We start from the raw sequence: 19,890 nt of genomic DNA, 5'->3' as shown, positions 1-19,890 counted from the left end.
TTAAAGATAATTCTTTTGCCATCGGGGGTCTTTTGTTGCATTGTAACAATAAAACCGTGATTTATGCCATATTGTTGGAGGGAACTATACCACTGAGATGGAGTTGGCAGGATAAGACCTACTTCTCTAGAGCTCCATATAAATATAAAAGCATACATAGACTGAGGAGGTTTTTGCATCTGACTGCAGAATGTTTGTGATAATACTAGGACACAGACTTTAAACTCTTAGCCAAATTACTTAGGTTGTCCTAACTTGAACCATTAGCCATATTACTTAACCCCTTAGACTCGTAAGCGTAAGCCCACATTTCACCACTTCCATAATGATATTACTGTGTTAATTAACATCATAAACATCATCAATAACATAAGCAGTAGCCTGCTAAAGTTAGGGTTATCAAATAATTTACAATAGTTTCTGCATTTGGAATAACTGAATAATAAACCTAGGGTCCAGGTATTTTCTTGCATTTCTGATATATTAACAATAAAACTTCACTCTTTAGTCCACATAGTACCCATATGGAAACTAAGCAGCTTTTAAATCCACTTTTTATTTTAATTTACACTTTATTTACACACTGTATGTCCACCACTGCAGCACACTTCAGGCAGCCAATCAGAATGGAGGTACTTCATATATAATAGTCTTAAAGGAGCACTAGAGCAGAAAACTGTTTACCTTGGCCTAATTGAATAATGAGACCTCAGTACATAGAAGAGACAAATCATGTGTCCTCATTCAAATGCAAATTCTGCATGAGCAAAAGAGGGAGGCAAAACATTCATATTTACACCGCCAAAATTTGCATATACCAGTGTTCCTAACATAGTCTACGATAGAAACGTCCCAAGAACATGCTGCATTCGTTACTGTTGTAGTTAGTTCTCTGAGACATATTTTTCCCTAATATGTTCATCAGAAGCATGCAGGTCTCCATATTAAGCTAAAAGCTTAAGTTGGCAGGAATAATTACTAAAAAAAATCTACACACAATGCTTGTTGTGTCCAGACATGTTGATTCAGTGTGAGCATTCACTGTGTCTTGCTGTAACCCAGCCAATCAGAGCAGAGCTAATCAAATTATTCATGAGCCAACCATAAACGGAAAAACAGCCTGTTGTATTCTTGTAAAGGGTCTTAATTGGGCATGTAAAACTGCACCTGGGCATTTTTTCACCCTGGCCAAAGTCATATATTCTATTTAGAAATCAGAGAACGGCTTAAAAAAACTCAATAATAGTATTTTATGGCACCTTTAAAGCACGATCACAAAACCAGTCTGTTTAATTTAGAGATATAATAGATGCTGGAATGAATTATGACTGTCAAACACACAAAAAAAACCTTGTCCATCATATCTTCAAATATGACAAAGTTATTATGACACCTGCTTATTATTTTTTTCTTCTGAAATCAATGGTGTTAAAAAAGATTATATCCTGTCTCTACTATCCAGGAACAGCATTTAGAGCATTGCTGTAAGAGTTTGATTGCATTTAGTAACAAGAGCCTTTATGAAGTCTGGATGTTGGGTGATTACCACTCTACCTCATCCCCAACTCCCCAACTCATCCCAGACGTATCCCAGCACCATCATTCCAGAGAACACCTTTCCACTGCTGCACAGCTCAATGCTGGGGGGTTTTATAGCCCTCTAGCCCATAACTGTCATTAGGCATGGTGCCAATAGGTTCATGTTTATCTCTAGAGAGTCCTATTCTATTGCCAAAGCTTCTCTACAGGGACTCTACAGGTAACTAGTGTAACTAGTGTTACAGGTAACTAGTGTAACTAGTGTCATTCCAGCTTTCAGAGAGTATACATTAGAGCTCAATCTACTGTAGGACAGGGGTGTCTGGTTAAAGAAACATTACACTACAGTAAGTTGGTGTATTGATACCTGTGTTTTCACTCCTGTCAGCAAGATGGAGTGAGCTCCAAATGAAGACCACATTGCTGCGGTTTGGCTCCAGTATGTTTCATCAGATAAAACACTGTCATCTTACCAAAACAGAGAGTGCATGACTTGCCTGTGAGAAGTTTTCAAAATTAATTTGGTGGGGCTTGGTGGGATGATTTTCCCCTTGTAGACTGGACAGTCTGTTTTGGCACACAGACCACAAAAGCAGTACACATCAATAGCATTTTACTCTGCCTGGAGCACACAGAGGGCAGGTCTATTTGTAATGAGAGTTAGATAAACAAGCAGAGATACATGGTGTTCACTTTTTATTAGACGTCTCTACAGAGGCCAGATCATGGAAGGTATTGACTATTATTCCCCTAGAAAAGAAACCGGGGGCTAAAGCTTTAAATGACTTTCGACCTGTGGCCCTGTTATCAGTACTGGCTAAATGCATGGAGTTGTAAGTAACCATTTGACATCTTCTATAGCCAGGCCACTCAAAACCTGGACTCCCCTACAGTGTGCTTATAAAACATGCAAGGAGAAAGGGGGATGCAACTCTCCCCAAGGTTTATATGGTGGCCAAACATTTACAAGGGAGTAAAACCTAGGCACGCATTTTATTTCTAGATTTTAGTTCCCCTTTTTTACACTATGCAGACTATATTCTTCTGGACCTGAATGCAAATAGAAGTTTCGTTCACTGGATCTTGCACCTTCTAATCAATCCCACACAGAGTATCTGTTACAGGACATTTCTCTAATGAGATCAGGTGCCCCACAGGGATGTCCTTTATTATCTACTTTTTTCAATCCACACAAATGAATACAGGACAAATATGATTTGTTAGTTAATTGTACAGATGATATGGCATTGGTTGGACTGTTTCACCAGAATGGAGACGGAGGCAATTATTTTAATGGAGCATCATTCTTGGAACGATGGTGCAGGTCCAGCGGACAGGTGATTAATGTGGATAAAACCATGGAATTTATGCTTAGTCCTGAGGAACCTGTTTTACCTTTTAATCTTCGCAATAAAACAGTCAATACTGATACCTCTTATAAGTGTTTAGAGACATTAATAGTTGATAAGCTATATAAGAGTTTTATCGAAAATGTTGAGGTTGTTTGTACAAAAGGCAATCAACAACCGTACTCGCTCAGAAAGCTAAAAGCGAGTCAGCATGAACATTTTACAGAGTTTGTCAGTGTGGTAGCGATCCTTCTTGTTTTCGACATTGCTGTATGGTTTGGAAGTCTTAATATCAAGTTTAGGAAGCGTTTAGCAAGAATTGTCAAAACAGCTGGATAAAAATAATTGGCATGCAGAAAAGGCCGTTTTTGTGATGTGTTTAGGACAACTAGCTATACTGAGTGATACTAGCCATCCAATTTTTTTACATTTTGAGTCTCTGCCTACAGGATGACATCCCAGTTCAGCTGCCAAAAATATATTTTTTTCCAATTTTATTCTAATGGCAGCTAGTCAGCTGAAAAATGCCAGAAGAGTCTGATTGGGCCTTTCATCTGAGCATGTGGTTTTGGGCTTAACATATAGTAATACCAATACATGTTCTAATGTTCAATTATGAAAAAGATACACATGAGCTTAGAAAATGATATCTACTGATAATAAATACTGAAATAAAAGGTGCTACAAAGGGCTCTTTGAGCAATGCCATAGAATAACCACTTTTGGTTTCCTTAGATCATGTGTGAACCTTTCCATCAAGTGAAGGTTTTTAACTATGAGGATCTCTACCCCCAGGCTTCTCTTTTACAAACATGGTTCTGGTTTTGGAACCAAAAGTGGTTCTTCTATGGCATTGCTCAGCTAACCCTTTGGAACACCTTTGTAACTACAAGAAAACAAAGTATTTATGTATTCTGTGACCTCTGGGTAAACCCTTTTTTCAGGTTTTTCAGATTCTTTTAATGTCTTGTTGTTTTGCTGCGATTTCAGTACAATTTCTTTCAACATAACCCGGTCATGTCTTAAACGATGGTACAAAAGAAGCACCACAACCACAAACAAAACACATTCAAATTTTCCATTAGTGAAACAGCAAGCAACAAACATGTCAAAAACAATGTGTCTAAAAGCATTCCCTTGTATTATTATAACCCTCCCCTCAGCTCATCACTCCTTGAAGGAATTGCTGTGGTACAAATTTGTTCCGAGAAATTAAATGGGGTTTTATCATCGCATAGTTGATTTACAAGAGCCGTGTTCCAAATGAAAATGCATATATTTCATTCACACCAGAAGATGCTGTCTTATAAGCCAGTTAGGCTTAAAGAACATTGCATATTTCCTAATACAAAGCAGACAGTGAAGGCTGCTCCCAAATATTAGCCCTAAATAAGCTTGATAGATCAGATATGGAAAATTCTCATTTCTGCACGAGCATCAATTTCCACTCCCTCTCTGAGCTAAGTGATTTGAAGACTTCATTCCGACAGTTTTTCCCCCCTCATACTCTTTTAACTGACGTTTTATCTGCATACTGGCATCGCCGCAGATTGAACACACCCGCAAGACAATGACAGCCCCTTCTTCCATTGTCACTTCTCATTTCGCCACAGAGTGATGCCTCTTACTGGCTCATGCCAATAATAGCCCCATCAAATAGGAGACTCCACCTAGCTCTGATGTAGAGGGAGCACTTCATGTCGCTGACTCTCATTTGTCAATTAACAGGAGCCTTCTGGTGTTGACATGTGGGGGCTTGAAAGATACAGTCTAACCCATGACGAATGAAGAGAGACAGTTGAGTGAGGCATGAGCTGCAGAGTAATACTATAATGTGCTTTAGATAGGAATATAAAACGACACTGCTGACGGTCCATACACAGTTTTATTTCATTTCTCACTGTACCCAGGCACCACACTTTGTATGCTCCCTTCCTTTTATCACATGGCTGTGATCATATCTCACTGTGACAGACCGGCAACATTTTAAGCACTTCAATTTGAAAAATGCAAGTTAGCATACTTGATTAGCCATTAAAATGCAAAAAGCCTGGCACCAGAGAAGAACCCACCACACAGGTGGGTATGCTGTATTAAAGCTTAATGTGGAACATCTTCTGCTGCAAGAGGATAAGTAAAGCAGGCCTTTAAAATCAGTTGAACTCCACACTGAAGGGAAAATCACTTCATGCTCTGTGTTGTGAAAGGTTCACTCGATAACTCATTCACCATTCACGACATAGTGTTTGTTATATACTGACCATACAGAGCAATGAACATGACAGATGTGAAAAATACTTGAGCAAGAGTAATTCAGTTAGTACTGTGTGCGATCTGATGTGTGTTTCCAAAGATAGTAACGTTGCTAACAGACGCTGGACTCTGACTTTTGCAAAGTCCATATCTGTTAATACATGGCAATGGGCAAAAGTCTTGATTGTTTAGTTTTTAAATAATAAAAGGGCCGAAATAATAAATAGACCTTATTTAAACCTCTGAGCTGAATTGGAGTGCTTATTCAAAATGGTGGCCCAGCATTCAGTCATTAGGCAAGTAAAACCACACTAAATTTCTGAACCACATAGATTTGTCTGCTCCAAACAAATGAAGCTCTGGATGCAGAATGGGTGTTTATGTCCAGTGTTTATTAGCTATATTAGACAATGACAAAATAAAAACATTTTACTGTAAATAAATACTTATGGCCCAGCTAAATTACAATTCCAAGATTATTATAATATTAGCATTAGAAATATTATTAGCATTATTTGTATTTATTTACACACTACATTTACTTAAGTGAAGTGTCAATATACTTTTTAAACCTTAATAAAAGAGTACACTCTAAGAGAAAAATGCTTTATATAGTTATGAAAGGGTTTTTGTTTGACTGTGGGACACATTTTGTTGCTATTTTAGAACCTAGGTTCTATATCGAGCCATCTACAAGAGTTTAACCAAGCAATGAACCATTTAAGAGTCCAAAGAGTTCTTTTAGTTGTTGAACCCTTAAATAACCTGTTTTTAAAGACTGTACAAAATGTATAAGTGTGACTCTTTCTCTAATAGGAATTTGGATTCTGAAGACAGCTATGGTTTCAGATACAATATAGACTCCTTAGAGACTGTTTTCTCAAATGTTATTTAATCTAAAAGGTGATATTCAGAGGACTGCACTGCGGTAGCCAGTGAACACAAAACTCATCAGAAGTACCAGAACACAGAAACAAAATGCTATAGGGAGAATCTCCCAAGCATGGATGATCCTCCGATCTGACTGTTGGTCATGGCTCATATCTGAGCAGGTAATACAAGCCAGCTCTGATGACAGAGTGGTTGTCAAGCCCCGACGACATGAAGTGACACTAGTGAAGGGAGATCATGGCTGCCTCATACCTCAGGATGACTGAGGTGCATCCTGTTTGCAGCTCATATGGGGAAGACTAGACAGGACAATAAGATCTCCTTTGTCTCCAGCATCCAATAACCTCCAGTGTCGCGCACGTCCACAGACGGACAGGGCACTCTGACAACAGTTCATGGCTAGACTGTGCGTATATGACAGGTTGCTCCTGAAACCCATCCTGGGATTACCTCTGGAGCCAATCATCTGCTACCTCACCACGCTCTGGCCTTGGACAGGTGCTGCTTCACCATCAGTGCGATTCAATGTTACCTCCTGATAAACAGCACCATGTGAAAAGCTCTGATAAACTGAATGTGATTCCACATGCATGTTAACAGCAACACTCCCTGACACCGCTCTCCTCAGGAAGCACACAAACAGTGAAGAACACACTTTCATCACCTCAAGCCCTTTCTCTGCTCATTTTGTCTGATTTTCATTTCAAGACCTCACTTTCATAAGACCTCAAGACCTCACTTAAAGGGTTACTTTCTCTCAGCATATTCTCTGCTAACACAGCAGGAAGAAAAAACAGTTATACAGTACAGACATAGACACAATTTCTGAAAAAAAGCACATTAACATGTTTTGGCTCTTGCAACAACTAAGAAACTTAGACGAAACCACGTCTTTATGTTTTTCTCATAATAGCGAACTCATGCGAGGGAGCAGGATGTCCATCTATTACCCTTTCACTATAAGGCTTTTGTCTGCACTTTAGGGAGGAGGTGGTCAGAGCATGCTTGCACACCACATTCCCTCATTCTGATCACATGCTTGTCCTTACTGCAAGTCACATTTCATGCTGACCTAAAGCCTAGCTCCAAAAGGAAAACTCAAATGTGCTCTTTTAGGCTCAGGGACAAATAGTTAAAAGTGCCATTGGTTCCAGAGGTTTGAGATTCTGGTCGGGGTGAAAAGTGCCCAGATAGGTTTTTCTTGTGCATTTACAACCCTATGGCTTTAGAACAAAACATGCTGTTTCCCCTATTATGATGATGCTTTTAAATAATTTATCGAATTCTGCTCTAAATAACAGTTTTTTTTATCACCACAACAGCCATAGCATAGCATCACATACCATAGCAATGCTATTATTTGTCTTACTGGATATTGTTGCTGTCCTCTCAGCATAGTGCAGTTAGCTAGCTAAAAAGCTTGTAGCTGGTCAGCTAGGGTTAGCTTTTGGATCAGATACCCATGGTGGCCATTTTGCAAGCTGTGCTTGCATCTTAGGATAGGGTTAGCTTTTTGCCTAGCATGAATTCCCACTCGCTTCCATATTCTCCCTTTCTTGCATTAAGTAGGCCTCAAAAAGTGTTCCCAACTGTTACATAACCGTTTGGGCTTTTTAATGAAGAGACAACAGTGTTTTAGATCCAGGGTATGTCACTTCCCTGTACTCTACAAGCAATGACTTGATTGTTAGGGTTGGCTATGTTCTCCTTGAGTAGGAAGGATAGAAGAGTGCTTGTCTTTCTTGTTATTGTGTTTAATGTCATGCATTCAGGTTTGTCAGCCACTGCATGGTATAACAGAGTACTTAGCATTGCTGACCTTATTAGCCAAGATGTGTTCTGGCCAGTATGCAGGCTTTGACGACAACCACAGCAGAACACAATACGAGTTAAACAGTGCATCTAACCTTAGGAGTTCTGTTTTTTTGAGGATGTGGAGCAGATTTGCTGGGACTCTCTATTAGCTATATATAGTAACAAACTCCTAAGGAGAGAAAGCTATTACAACAACATTAAATAGTGCCATTAAGTGGCATTAAATTAAGACGTGAGGTTCCACCGGAAACAAATTCAAACTAACCATGTTCTCACAAACTCATTTTTCTTTGTCTTGGCTCTTTCTACTTCTACATCAGCATAATATCATCACTGGCTATTCATCTAGCTAATGAAGAGGACTACTGTGAGCACACACTGTGCCCAGCACACACAATGCAAAACGCTTCTGTTTTTATGCCTAAAAATGCATGCCTCTGGTACCCTCAGCAAATAAAATGTAAACTCAGATTTCACCCAGTGCTGGTAAGCTACTGGTGCAGCCTCATTAGGAATATTAATGCACTGATAAGCGCACATTTTTTCCATGAAACACTGAAGCAGCGCGGGAATTCGCAATTATTAATCTGACAGTCTTGATCGCAAGGCGAATCAATTAAACGAAAGAATCCACATTTTCAGCACAGATAACTGCCTCAAGACGACAATTTTCACATGACAAAGAGAGGCCCATTCAGAGTCCTTCAAGGCCTGACAGGTCAAGAAAAGAAGTCTGAAACAAAAGCACCTTATAACCATCATCTCTTCTCTTTTAGTTGTCAGATCAACTTTGCTAGTCCTGCTGGTGAAATGGCATCCCCCTCCCCAGCTGCCACAAGGTGCTTCTTCATGTCCTGTCAAAGGAATCTTTTATTCTATTTGCTCGGCATTAACATGTCACATTTATTGATCAGACCTTTCATGCAGCCACAGCATGCCTCTTCGTGGCCCAGGCCCTTTGATGTCTTGATGACATTCCAAACCGCGTAATGCACATAATGCAGATATTAAATTGCACTTAATGCAAAAATGTGTCTCCCTACGCGGCAGATACACTGAGTCAAATATTTCATATCATGTGACACTGCTGTCATTTAGCTGAATGTTCTTAAACCGTCTGCAAGGCTGTAAGAAACTTCAGACAGGAGCAGTTTAAACCACTGAGCCGTCTCCTGTTTACGTCATTGATCCACCACTTTTTAACAGTTATTTTTTTACAACATGTTCTCCTTCATAAAAGAACAAATCCAGGTAAACTAAACAAACACAGTGGATATCACGGCTGTGATCGCTTGGCATGTTGTGGAATTACACAGACATGAATTTGTTGTGACATGAATTTCAAAAGAAATGAATGCAACAAAAGTGTATTTCCAAAGACTTCGCCACAGGATGGTGTAATAGCAGAGCAATAACAAAACAGAAGGGGTGAAAAAAGGGGATGTACCGCAGAGAACTTCCAAACCATATGTGCCAAACAAAGATCAACGTCAAGGGCCTTTTATATATGTTCACAGAAACACCAAGTGTGAGCCTCCAAGTGCCTAGATAACAAGTTATGTACTTGTCATAACAGCACCCTGTTTCTCTTCACCTTTTCACCTCTTAATATCAAAGCAAATACGCTCGTGCGATTACTGTGTGGAACTGTTTTACTTTCTAGCCTTAGACCTCTTTAATGCATCTGCTCATCATTAGCTTTTCACTGTGGTAGTATTACTGGCATCTTACCTCAGTTGGTTGAAGCTGAGATCTAGTCGTCTTGCAACGCTTCCATAAGCAGCTGAAAGAAAATCTGGAATGACCTCACAGTCATGTCCAATATAGGACACCTTAAATTCGGAAGGAAAAGTAGCGGGGGAGAGAGAAAGAGAGAGAGAGAAAGAAAGAGAGAGAGTCAATTCTTCATGTGTACCCTATATAATCACTTGTAAAAAAAAAAAAAATAAATAAATAAAAAATAAAAAATAAAAAGCTTACTCCAACTTTAAAATGAATGGATATTGATTACTAACATAAAAAAAATAATCTGACACCTCTGATAGTCCATGCAAAGTTAACATCAACAATATCTTTTCAATTCAACTCAAAAAGTTAAACAGCTCTTAAAGCAAATAAGCTTTAAAAAACTTTCGGTTACCTGGAAAACCATTTTTTATTGTGCCTTAAGAAGAACTGTTTGTAAATAAGAAGTAAGATGTAAATAAGGAGGAATATTTTCAAGGCCTAAATAACTGGCAAATAATTATTTTATGGTAGACAAGTGTTTTGTTTTTTTTTATATATACTGTCTGAAATGCAACAAATAGCAATAATAACTACAAAAACATAATAAGGTTCCTTTACATTTTTTCCTTACATATAAAAACCATTTAGGAACCTTTATTTGTATTTTTTATAATAGAATAATTGTATTTTTTTTTTTCCAGAATAGCAACTTTACAGAAGACTAAAGATAACTTTCAAAGGAAGTCAATGTAAAAAGATTTTATGACTTAATAAGTCATTTTGGAGTATTTCAATTGGTTCATTTATTGTAATAAAAAAGAACTACTGCCAGTTTCTAATTATGGCAAAATGTGAAAAACTGGAAAAAAAACTGGAAATACAAGGTTTTTGATATTCTGTTTTTTATGGTCCTATAATGGACAGCCAACCGTATTAAAACTCGCCCCTTGTCACATGACACCGTTACTCGCCTACTTGAGACCACTGAAAACTCTAAACTACTGAAAAAACAAACACGCACACACACACACACACACACACACACACAAACAGGCGCGCGCGCAGTAACGTGTGCGTTACATCAGTATGAAACGCACGTGCAGAACATTTCAGCCCACTTACCTGAGTCCCATTCACAACAGCCACTGACTCGCTGTGTGCCATTCTCCACCGCCGACAGGTCAGAGAGCCTCAAACAGACTGTCAGATGCGGACTGTCAGAATGCTCAACTTAGAGAAACTCGTATTTGGTCGCACTCTTGCCAACTTTTTTACCTCGCTTTTCTCAGTACTAACGATTGTAATTGCCCTCTTCCGCATGCTGGAGTCAGCTGATCAGAGAAGGAAGCACGCGTGTGTGAGCGGGACCTCTCTTTGCTCAAGCTCTTACACAAGACACTCTTCGGTCCACAGCAGAGAGGGAGCAGTGAAAGTCTGACTAAATCGAGTCTAAATGAAAGTAGTGCCAGTATTATAGAGGGTCACTGCAGCCCAACATAGTATGTGAAGTTTGTAAAGTTTGGTTTCAGCTGCTGTAAGTCTGGTCAGTGTTGCTAGAACATGGAGAGCCTTTCCCTATCTGTTTAAAGTTTCCTGTGTTACTGACTGTTTCCTGGCAGTGTATGGATTTCAATCTGAAGGAAGTGCACTAATTAAATATAGCTAGCTAGCTAACTTACATCTTCATTGAAGGACCTTCACTTAAAACCCACATTAACTTAACAAACTGGTGTGGGTGTTTATATAGCTGCTCAGTAAATTGTCCTTTGTTCATTTTGAAAAAAGTCGAAGGTTAACGGGCTTGTCTTAGCTTGTAGCGACAGTAGTTAGCTTTTAGCTACTTTGTAGCTAGTCTTTCCTGGTGTAAATAGAAACTAACATAAGTTTAAGCTTCTGTTTACAGTTGTGTAACTGTTTTCACATATGAATATTATGGACAGCACAGTAATACGTCAATGGACTTAGCTACGTTTAAGATGAGTTGATGAGCAGCAGTGCTATAAATGTTCCTCATTTTTTACATTTTATTTATTTAAAAAAAAGTCATGACTTCATTTTTAACGTAGTTTTTAACTGTTCTCTTCTAACATCTTTATGACAGCCTACATTTTTTTAAACAAAACTCACCTAAAGTCACATTCAGTCGTTATTATTAGTTTTTAGTAGTGTTTATAGATTTGCTTAATGAATAATGTCTCGTGTTTGTGTTGATTTGGTCCATTTGCAGAGTAAATGAAGTTTATACAGTGTAAGGTTTGCTTATGTGAGCGCGCCACAGCGGGCATTTCGTCACGCCTTGCGTCACATGGCCCCGCCCATACGCGGAAGTCAGGAGGGCAGGCAGGAGAGGCGAGCGCTGTGAAAACCAACAGCCGTAAAGTGCTGTACTGCTTTACTCTACTAGCTGAAAAACACCGGGACGACTCGACAGCGACAAGTTCCTGAATACCTTAACGTTGCACTGAAACTAAACAAAGGGACGCTGATTAAAAGCTTCTGTTTATTCCCTCTGTGTCCGCTGGAAGCGCTTAACCTGTGTGAGGGCAGGTAAAGTGGTTCGCCGCGGTCTCTTTCTCCGGGGTTGTTGTTGAGGCTCGATGCTTGTACTTTTGTGCGCGGTGCATGTTACAACCTACAGACTGTATACCTGCGTCCCAAACCACACACTTGTATTTGAACGCACTTCTGACTCGCTGCGGCTCTGTGTTTACATCGTGCGGTAGTGTATGTTTTGGGACGCAGCCTTAGGTTTGTGGGGTTTTTTTCCCCCCTAATGATTAAAAAATGAAAGGGTATCACCGTAAAGTCACAGCAAACTTAATTTAACCTGTCTTTAGTAGTATTACAGCTCTGTCTTTTAAGCGCTTCATTTCAAATAAAATAATGTAGATAGTTTTCGTTGCCATTTGCTGAACTGTTGCCTGATCCTTATCAGTCTCATTAATAAAACAGGAGTGTGTAATCGCATTATTTTGTCCACCTTTAACTCTTCTGTGTGTGTGCGGCTGAAAAACATGCGTAGGTGAAAAATGAGCCTCTGCTTTATTTCTCGTGCAGTTGAAGTCCACGTGCGGGGAGCCTCGGCGCTGCAAATAATTCTGTTTGGATGGAGGGAGTGATTCATAAACATGTCATTGATATGAAATATACGGAACCATGTAAAACTTTCTATTTAAATATCGTGAATTATGGCCTTGAAAAATGTGCTCCCATTTAAGGGTAATACCGAGTATTTGGTGTCTGCTTCAGAAGCCCATTCGTCACGCAGACAATAAAGAGAGTTTTGGCCTGACGCTGGAAATTTATGGTTGCCCTTCTGTGCCCTAATAACTCACGCAGTGTGTCACGCAGTGACAGGCCCTGCACAAAACAGCCACCCTGTTATCCATCACGCAGCTTTGCATACGGAGCTGCAGCTCTCTGCTCAGCTCCACTTTAAATGCCCGACACAGGAGGGGACAATACGGACTGCTTCTACTGCTTAGAAACGTTATGCTGTTTCTGGGCTCTGTAAGAGGTAAAAACAAACTGATGTTAAAAAAAGAAAAGAAAAACTTCGAGAAATGTCCATGTATTAATATTTGCGTATTTATTTGTTAAAGACAATATATTTTTGAGAAATGTACGTTTAGATTGAATCAGTCAGTCGTCGTGCTCCCTTTTATTAAATACTGCTGGTGTTTTCCACAATATAAGCGTGAAAATATAAGGCCTTAGTTAAGATGGTTATAATATCCACACTTTTTTGGGCTGTATTATTCTTACTTCATATATTTGTGTGTTTATTATTGTAAATAATAATTTATACTTAAAAACGTAATGAACAACATTCAGCAACTTCACCGGCTTTTAAAGCTCAAATAAAACCCTGTTACAGGGAGGTCACCGATCCTCACAGCCTAAACACATTTGACCAGGCTTCCTCCCCCCGAACCAGTGAAGACTTAAACACTTGCCCCCTGACTGTCCACTCCAGGTTTTCTTGCTCTCCTCGATGACCTGTCAGGCGGATTAGCGCAGAAGGAGATTAATGGCGGAGGCGGGCTGCAATAATAATCGTTTTGTTTGATGTGACAACTTTGATAGGCGTTGATTTACTTCCAAACCGATAGGCTTTTAATTGAGCGCCTCCATCCAGCGCGAGATGAAAGGCAGAGCGCTATGAAAAGCTGCAGCCTCGCTGCTGATTAGCCTCTTTACTCTGCTTAACCAAAACCCTCTCACACACCGCATCCATTCCCTTTATTCGCCCCGCTTTTTATTGTACGCGAAATAAACATTTTCAACGTACGTCTTCCAGTCTCATACAGTCTCAACCCAGTGTTTTCAAATACACGTAATATTTACAATTACACTCACATGCCCTCCACTCACCAGTGTAAATGAGGTCATTTATCGTACTGGAAAACTTCACTGGGAAAAATGGAAGGAGTGGAAATACAATCAGCCCAAGTGAAAGTGCAGTAATGGCGTGTGCACCTTGGTGTGGAGTTTGGCCTTTGATCGTTGTTTGACCCTGCTGTTAATGTACCTTAAAGACTCGAGACCAAGACAGAAATACAGCCATGTCTATTTATTGTACAAAGATGGTCACATGACACAGACTTCAGTACAGCTGTAAACAACAGCCAAAAAACTTTTTAATATGTTTTTATTTGAAAACATATATTTTATACACATGTACATTATGTATGTATATATATATATATATAGATAGATAGATAGATAGATAGATATAGATATAAAAGCAAAATGTACAACAACATTGTAATCATTCTAGCCCTCAAACAATAAAAGTATTTTATAAAATCCTTTTTAAAAGTTACGCTTTTAAAATCCCATGCAAACAAAGCCAGAAACGGTACCTTCCAGTACTCACTACAGTCCGACATGCTGTGAGTGTGAGCAGGTTGGGTTTGGTTTCCATACGTGTCCGTTCCTACATCAGCACCTTCCCGAGTGAATAAAGCAGCACAGTGGCCCTCATATGAAGTGCTTCTATAGCAAGGTGCTTCTTCCCCCGTGTGCCCTTTCCTCAGTCACCCGCGGCCTGTAATCAGCTACGAGAGCTGACATAAATCAACAGGAGGATTGACAGCCACTGACAAATAGCTGATTGATCGCGGTGGAGCAGAATTGACAGCTGACGGAGGGGTGGGGATGGGAATGGGAGGGCGGTGTACATTATACTGAAAACACGAGGCCCTCACATCCCTCTATCACTGCATTGGTCTGTTCCTGTCAACGCCTGCCTGATTGGGGGATTCAAACACCAAGCAGTTGATCTCCTGGTTGCTCGTCCAGTTTCTTTCCAAATCCACCAAGCGGGAGGGAGGTGTTCAAAAATACGCAATTGGGTATAAACAGCGAGTTCACAGTGCCTTAAACTGACAACACAGACTATTAGCGCGAGTCCAAGACGTCGACGGTTAGCAATATTACGACATACGTGGTTTTACTCGTGTATGCTCTGCTGTAATAAGTTGTGTGTAATGGTGACGTTAATTTAGCTCTAGCTTCTAGAAGACTGGCGAAAGAAGGTGATCCGCTGCAGTTTCAGACCTGGTGGGTGAACAGAGATGGGACGTAGAGAAATGTGTTTATCTGGATAGTCCGGTCTAGCGTGGACAGTGAGACTAAGGCTGTAAACACGGCGGCGTGCGCAAGACACAGTGTATTAAACGCTGTCTCCTCCCCCGCGCTGGTGGGAAAAAAAGCAAAAGCAAAAACACTGAGGCGCTGCTGCGCGAGAGGAGCACGTCACATCCCCTTGACCCTCCAATCACCTCGGGCTCCCATTTGATTGGAAGGCGGCAAAGGCTTTAATCTCGCACTAATTCAGCCGCTTTTGAAGTGAAAATTTCTCCCAGTTCCCGGCTTGGGAGGAGCAGCGCGCGGACGTGCGGCAGAGCAGCGAGAGAGTGCGCGCGACGCGTGTGGTGGGAGAGAGAGACGCAGCAGCTCCGGGATCGGCGGAGAGAGAGAGAGAGAAAAATAGAGAGAGAGAGAGAGAGAGAGCCTTTCCTCCTGCCAGCGGATTAACACCGTCTGACGATTGCTTTTCATTTTTTTCCTTCGTTTGTTTTTTTGCTGTTTCTGGTTTTTTTTTATTGAGAAACTGAGAGCGAAGACTGCCGCGTTCATGAGTCCGAGGAGTGAGCGCGCGACTAGCGGGTCATGATCACATCGCCCTCCGCTACTCTTCTCCGACACGGCAACTCGGCTCTAGCGTGGGACAGCTGCGGCTCTCGGAATACCAGCACCAAGCCTTTCTTCCACCCCGTCCCCCCATCGGACCCTTTACGGCAAGCGCAGCGACTGCCCATCAAGGTGCTCAAAATGCTCACGGCGCGCACAGGACACATTTTGCACCCGGAGTACCTGCAGCCTTTACCGTCCACTCCGGTCAGCCCGATCGAGGTAAGAGCAGCCCGTTGTGGGGTTTTTTTTCCCTCATTCCCCGTCGTGCTTTCTCTGTATCATCCCGCAGTAGCCTGTATAGCTGCGTGTTTATGCTGTGGGGGCTTGAAGGGAACGAGCCATAGACACAACGGGAAGGCAGAATAGGCTGTTAAAGTGCTCGAGCTGGATGCGTGTTAATAAGACTCCGCATCCGCTTTAAACGCCTCTTCTTGTGTGCATGTGAGTAAGTGTGTGTGAGAGAAACAGCACCGTGGTTGGATTCTGGATGTATCTTGTCTACAGTCTCGCTGCACTGAGCTCAGCGAGGCCAGCTGCAGTTTATTTTCCCCCAAACCAGCGCCGACTGCCTTCACATGAAGTCAGCAGTTGTGTGTGTTCGTGTATAAAATATATATTTGTGTATTGAAGTGTGTGTGTTTTGTGTTTCTGCTCTCGTAGCTAGATGCCAAGAAAAGTCCTCTGGCGCTGCTGGCGCAGACATGCTCCCAAATCGGCAAGCCGGACCCCCCGCCCTCCTCCAAGCTCTCCTCGGCGTCGTCCGGCAGCTCCGGTGACAAGGAGGCCAAGTCTGGACCGCTGAAACTCAGCGACATCGGAGCGGAGGACAAGTCAAGCTTCAAGCCGTACTCCAAGCCGTCGGACAAGAAGGAGTCAGCAGCAGGCGCGACGGGCGCGGACAAGTCCGGTTTCCGCGTGCCGAGCGCCACCTGCCAGCCATTCACGCCCAGGACGGGCAGCCCCACCTCCAGCACGTCGGCCTCGCCGATGCCCTCGGACGGCAAGGGCGAGCGGGAAGAGAAGAAAGAGGGCGAGTGCGCCAAGTCGTGCGCCACGGACGGCTCCGGGGCCACGGGCGTCAGCCACAGCAGGATAAGCGTGAGCTGCGCGGGGATTAACGTGGAGGTGAACCAGCAGCAGGAGAGCAAGGCCTCCGCAGCCTCGGCCGCGTCCGAGCAGTCGTCTCTCCCCTCCGTCTCTTCCGCCTCCTCCGTGCTGGGCTCTGGACTCGTGGCGCCAGTGTCTCCCTACAAACCGGGCCAGGCCGTGTTCCCGCTTCCGCCAGCGGGCATGTCGTATCCGGGCGGCCTAGCCGGCGCATACGGGGGCTACCCGCAACCTTTCCTGCCGCACGGCGGCGGACTCGTGAACGCGCAGCTCGCCACGTCGCTGGGCTGCAGCAAGGCCGGCTCGAGCCCGTTGGCCGGCGCCTCACCCCCTTCCATTATGTCGGCGAGCCTGTGCAGAGACCCGTACTGCCTGAGCTACCACTGCGCGAGCCACCTGGCGGGCGCGGCAGCGGCGGCAGGCGCCTCGTGCGCGCACGACTCGGCCCTCAAGTCCGGATACCCGTTGGTGTACCCAGCGCACCCTCTGCACTCCGTGCACTCCACGCCGCCGTCGTTCGGTGGTCACGCTGCGCTCTACCCCTACGGCTTCGTGCTGCCGAACGACCCGCTGCCGCATGCGTGCAACTGGGTGTCTGCGAACGGGCCGTGCGACAAACGCTTCTCTTCGTCCGAGGAGCTGCTGAGTCACCTGCGGACGCACACGGCGTTCACCGGGGCCGACAAGCTCATGTCCGGCTACCCGAGCTCGTCGTCTCTCGCCAGCGCCGCAGCAGCCGCGGCCATGGCCTGCCACATGCACATGCCGGCCTCAGGGGCTCCGGGCAGTCCCGGGACGCTCGCGCTCAGGAGCCCTCACCACGCACTGGGACTGAGTAGCCGCTACCACCCGTACTCTAAAAGTCCACTCCCCACAGCCGGAGCCCCCGTGCCCGTGCCGGCCGCCACTGGGCCCTATTACTCCCCCTATGCACTCTACGGGCAGAGACTGACCACAGCATCAGCGCTTGGATACCAGTGAAACAAACTCTTTTTATCCCCCATACACCCTTTCCCCCCTCAAAAAAATTTATAGATTATAAAGATTGAAATATAAAGACTTTTATAGCAGCGCGCCACTGAAGGACTGGATCCGTGGACTTCCTCCCCTCTCCCGTATTTATTTCTGTCAGCTCAAAGCGGACAATAATACAGAGGAAAAATATCAGAGCAACTCAAAAGTGCATTAAAGTCAGTAGGTGAAAGTGAGAGCCGCGGTAGAGTACTAATAAAACTAGGGGCTCTGCGGTTTTCCACGTTGATTTGAAATTGCTATGATTGTATTGTACGTTCTTATTTAATGTCACATTGAAAAGGAAATAATTGACATGCATGTTTGGTTTTTTTTTCGTTTGTTTGTTTTTGTTTTGCTTTTGTTTTTTAAATCCCAAATTTGTCCGCATAATTTTAAATGGCCGTTATTTTTCAGGTGTATACCATGGAGAGAGAATTGGTATTTTTTTGTATGTATTCTGGGAAAATAAGAAACAATTCTGTTGCATATTCGCCTCCTTTTTTTCCTTGAACTGAAACACACCACGTGATTTTGCACCATATTTTCTGTTTGGTATGATTTAAATGTGGGTGTATTTTATTTTATTTATTTTTTTTAGTTTAAGTTAAGCGTTAAAGATATATTCTTGGCAATTATCTCATAAAATGTCCTGTTAGGTTACATTATTGAACTAAAATCGGATTATTTCATATTAAACTATCAAAAATATTTATTTCAAACTTTGCTGATGAGTCAAAATGTATAAAACTATTTTTTTATAACACTAATAGTAAAATATATTTTTTTAAAAACTGCGATTTGTCTTGTAATATAAAACCTGACATATTCAAAAACACCGTGAGTCGCCAGTACATCTGTACCTTCCGCAGAAATAAGTGGAGATATTTAGCCTAAGTTTATTTGACTCATTCTGTTTGGGCACAATATTTCTACAAATGCATAAAGTATTACTTCTGAAAGCTTAATAATAATAACAATAATAATAATGATAATAATATACTGCCCATAACTGGAATTTTGTGAAATTCCAGGCTGTTGTGATAACTCTTAACGGCTGTCTTCCCGCTCATTTTCAACTGACTAACACACGATTGTGTTGAAGCGGTTTGTGGACCTTTCTGAATTATTCCACTGTATTTTAGTCTTATTTGATTTGTTTTATTAGAGCTAATGAGAACGCAGAGGTGAATTAGCCGCAGTGTTCACTGTGAGGGGCTGATTGCGGCCGGGCTGTTGTGAAAATTATTTTACTGCTTATGTAAAAATGATCTTTCAAGATTTAAAAAGTTTTATTTTGGAGGTCGGGTTAATGTGTAAGGGTCCATCTCTGGCTTGTAGGGCTGATTATTAGCTTACACTGACTCCTCTGGCCAGTGGCCTTCAGCTTTTAATGTTAATGTCTCGGAAGCTTAAACAAAATGCTTTTATAAACATCAGGTTTATTTAAGGTGTTTGGCACTCCCTAAGAGAAAGCTCACTTCTACCTATTTAAAACAAAAAAAAACTCTACTCTAATGTGAATTAGAGCAGATCTAAATCTGATTTTCTCAATATTTTATATTTACAGGGTGGCGCTTTTTTTGCTTGTTGCGAAAATACAATTTTAGACTTTTGTTTGAATATATAAATAAATAATCCACTGGAAGAACACGATCTCAGCGGCGCTCACCAACAACAAAACTATTTTGTCACTTTATAAACTGATAAATATGAACGAATATTTTCTTTAAATAAATAAATAATTTAATTAAACAAATCCGGGTTGAAGTAGCCCGGTTTACAGGCCTTTAGTTTTTTGTCGTCAGTCCTGAAACTGCAACAAGATTAAATCTACAATTGTAGACAATTTAGTCTCACACATTTCTTTCGTTGTTTATTATTGGACTGTATTTCAGAAACTTTATACTGTATTTCAGAAACTTTATCAGCTTATATTTTTACGTTGAAATGTGTAAAATCGCCGCTGTCACGCATTTCTCCATTTTCACTTTTT

The 19,890-nt window shown here is 41.9% G+C and overlaps 2 protein-coding genes across 2 annotated transcripts in view; one reads left to right on the top strand and one right to left on the bottom strand.

The window, feature by feature from the left end:
• Positions 1 to 10,932, bottom strand: part of lrmda (leucine rich melanocyte differentiation associated) — a 283,091-nt gene extending 272,159 nt beyond the window's left edge. Inside the window, exons 1-2 of the mRNA XM_072676901.1 lie at positions 10,698 to 10,932; positions 9,579 to 9,679 (exon numbers count right to left, since the gene is read on the bottom strand). Of these exons, the coding sequence (XP_072533002.1) occupies positions 9,579 to 9,679; positions 10,698 to 10,739 (143 nt within the window). The 5' untranslated portion in view covers positions 10,740 to 10,932. The remainder of the gene's footprint in view (positions 1 to 9,578; positions 9,680 to 10,697) is intronic.
• A 4,425-nt stretch (positions 10,933 to 15,357) lies between these two features.
• Positions 15,358 to 18,383, top strand: znf503 (zinc finger protein 503). Its single transcript, XM_072676900.1, has 2 exons — positions 15,358 to 15,995; positions 16,437 to 18,383. Exons 1-2 carry the CDS (start codon positions 15,753 to 15,755, stop codon positions 17,862 to 17,864), a joined length of 1,671 nt encoding a protein of 556 aa, XP_072533001.1. The 5' UTR covers positions 15,358 to 15,752; the 3' UTR covers positions 17,865 to 18,383.
• Positions 18,384 to 19,890: the final 1,507 nt, after the last annotated feature.

The sequence above is a fragment of the Salminus brasiliensis genome, chromosome 4 (genome assembly GCF_030463535.1).
Source record: "Salminus brasiliensis chromosome 4, fSalBra1.hap2, whole genome shotgun sequence".
NCBI classification, from domain to species: domain Eukaryota; kingdom Metazoa; phylum Chordata; class Actinopteri; order Characiformes; family Bryconidae; genus Salminus; species Salminus brasiliensis.
The sequence above is the reverse complement of the archived record's forward strand: the minus strand, read 5'-3'. Positions and strand labels throughout refer to the sequence as shown.

What these genes read in the sequence shown, in the direction of transcription:
- znf503 (XM_072676900.1), top strand. Translation starts at nt 15,753, where the DNA reads ATGATCACATCGCCCTCCGCTACTCTTCTCCGACACGGCAACTCGGCT. An exon ending in CTCCGGTCAGCCCGATCGAG is followed by an intron (nt 15,996 to 16,436) that starts GTAAGAGCAGCC and finishes CTGCTCTCGTAG; the next exon opens with CTAGATGCCAAGAAAAGTCC.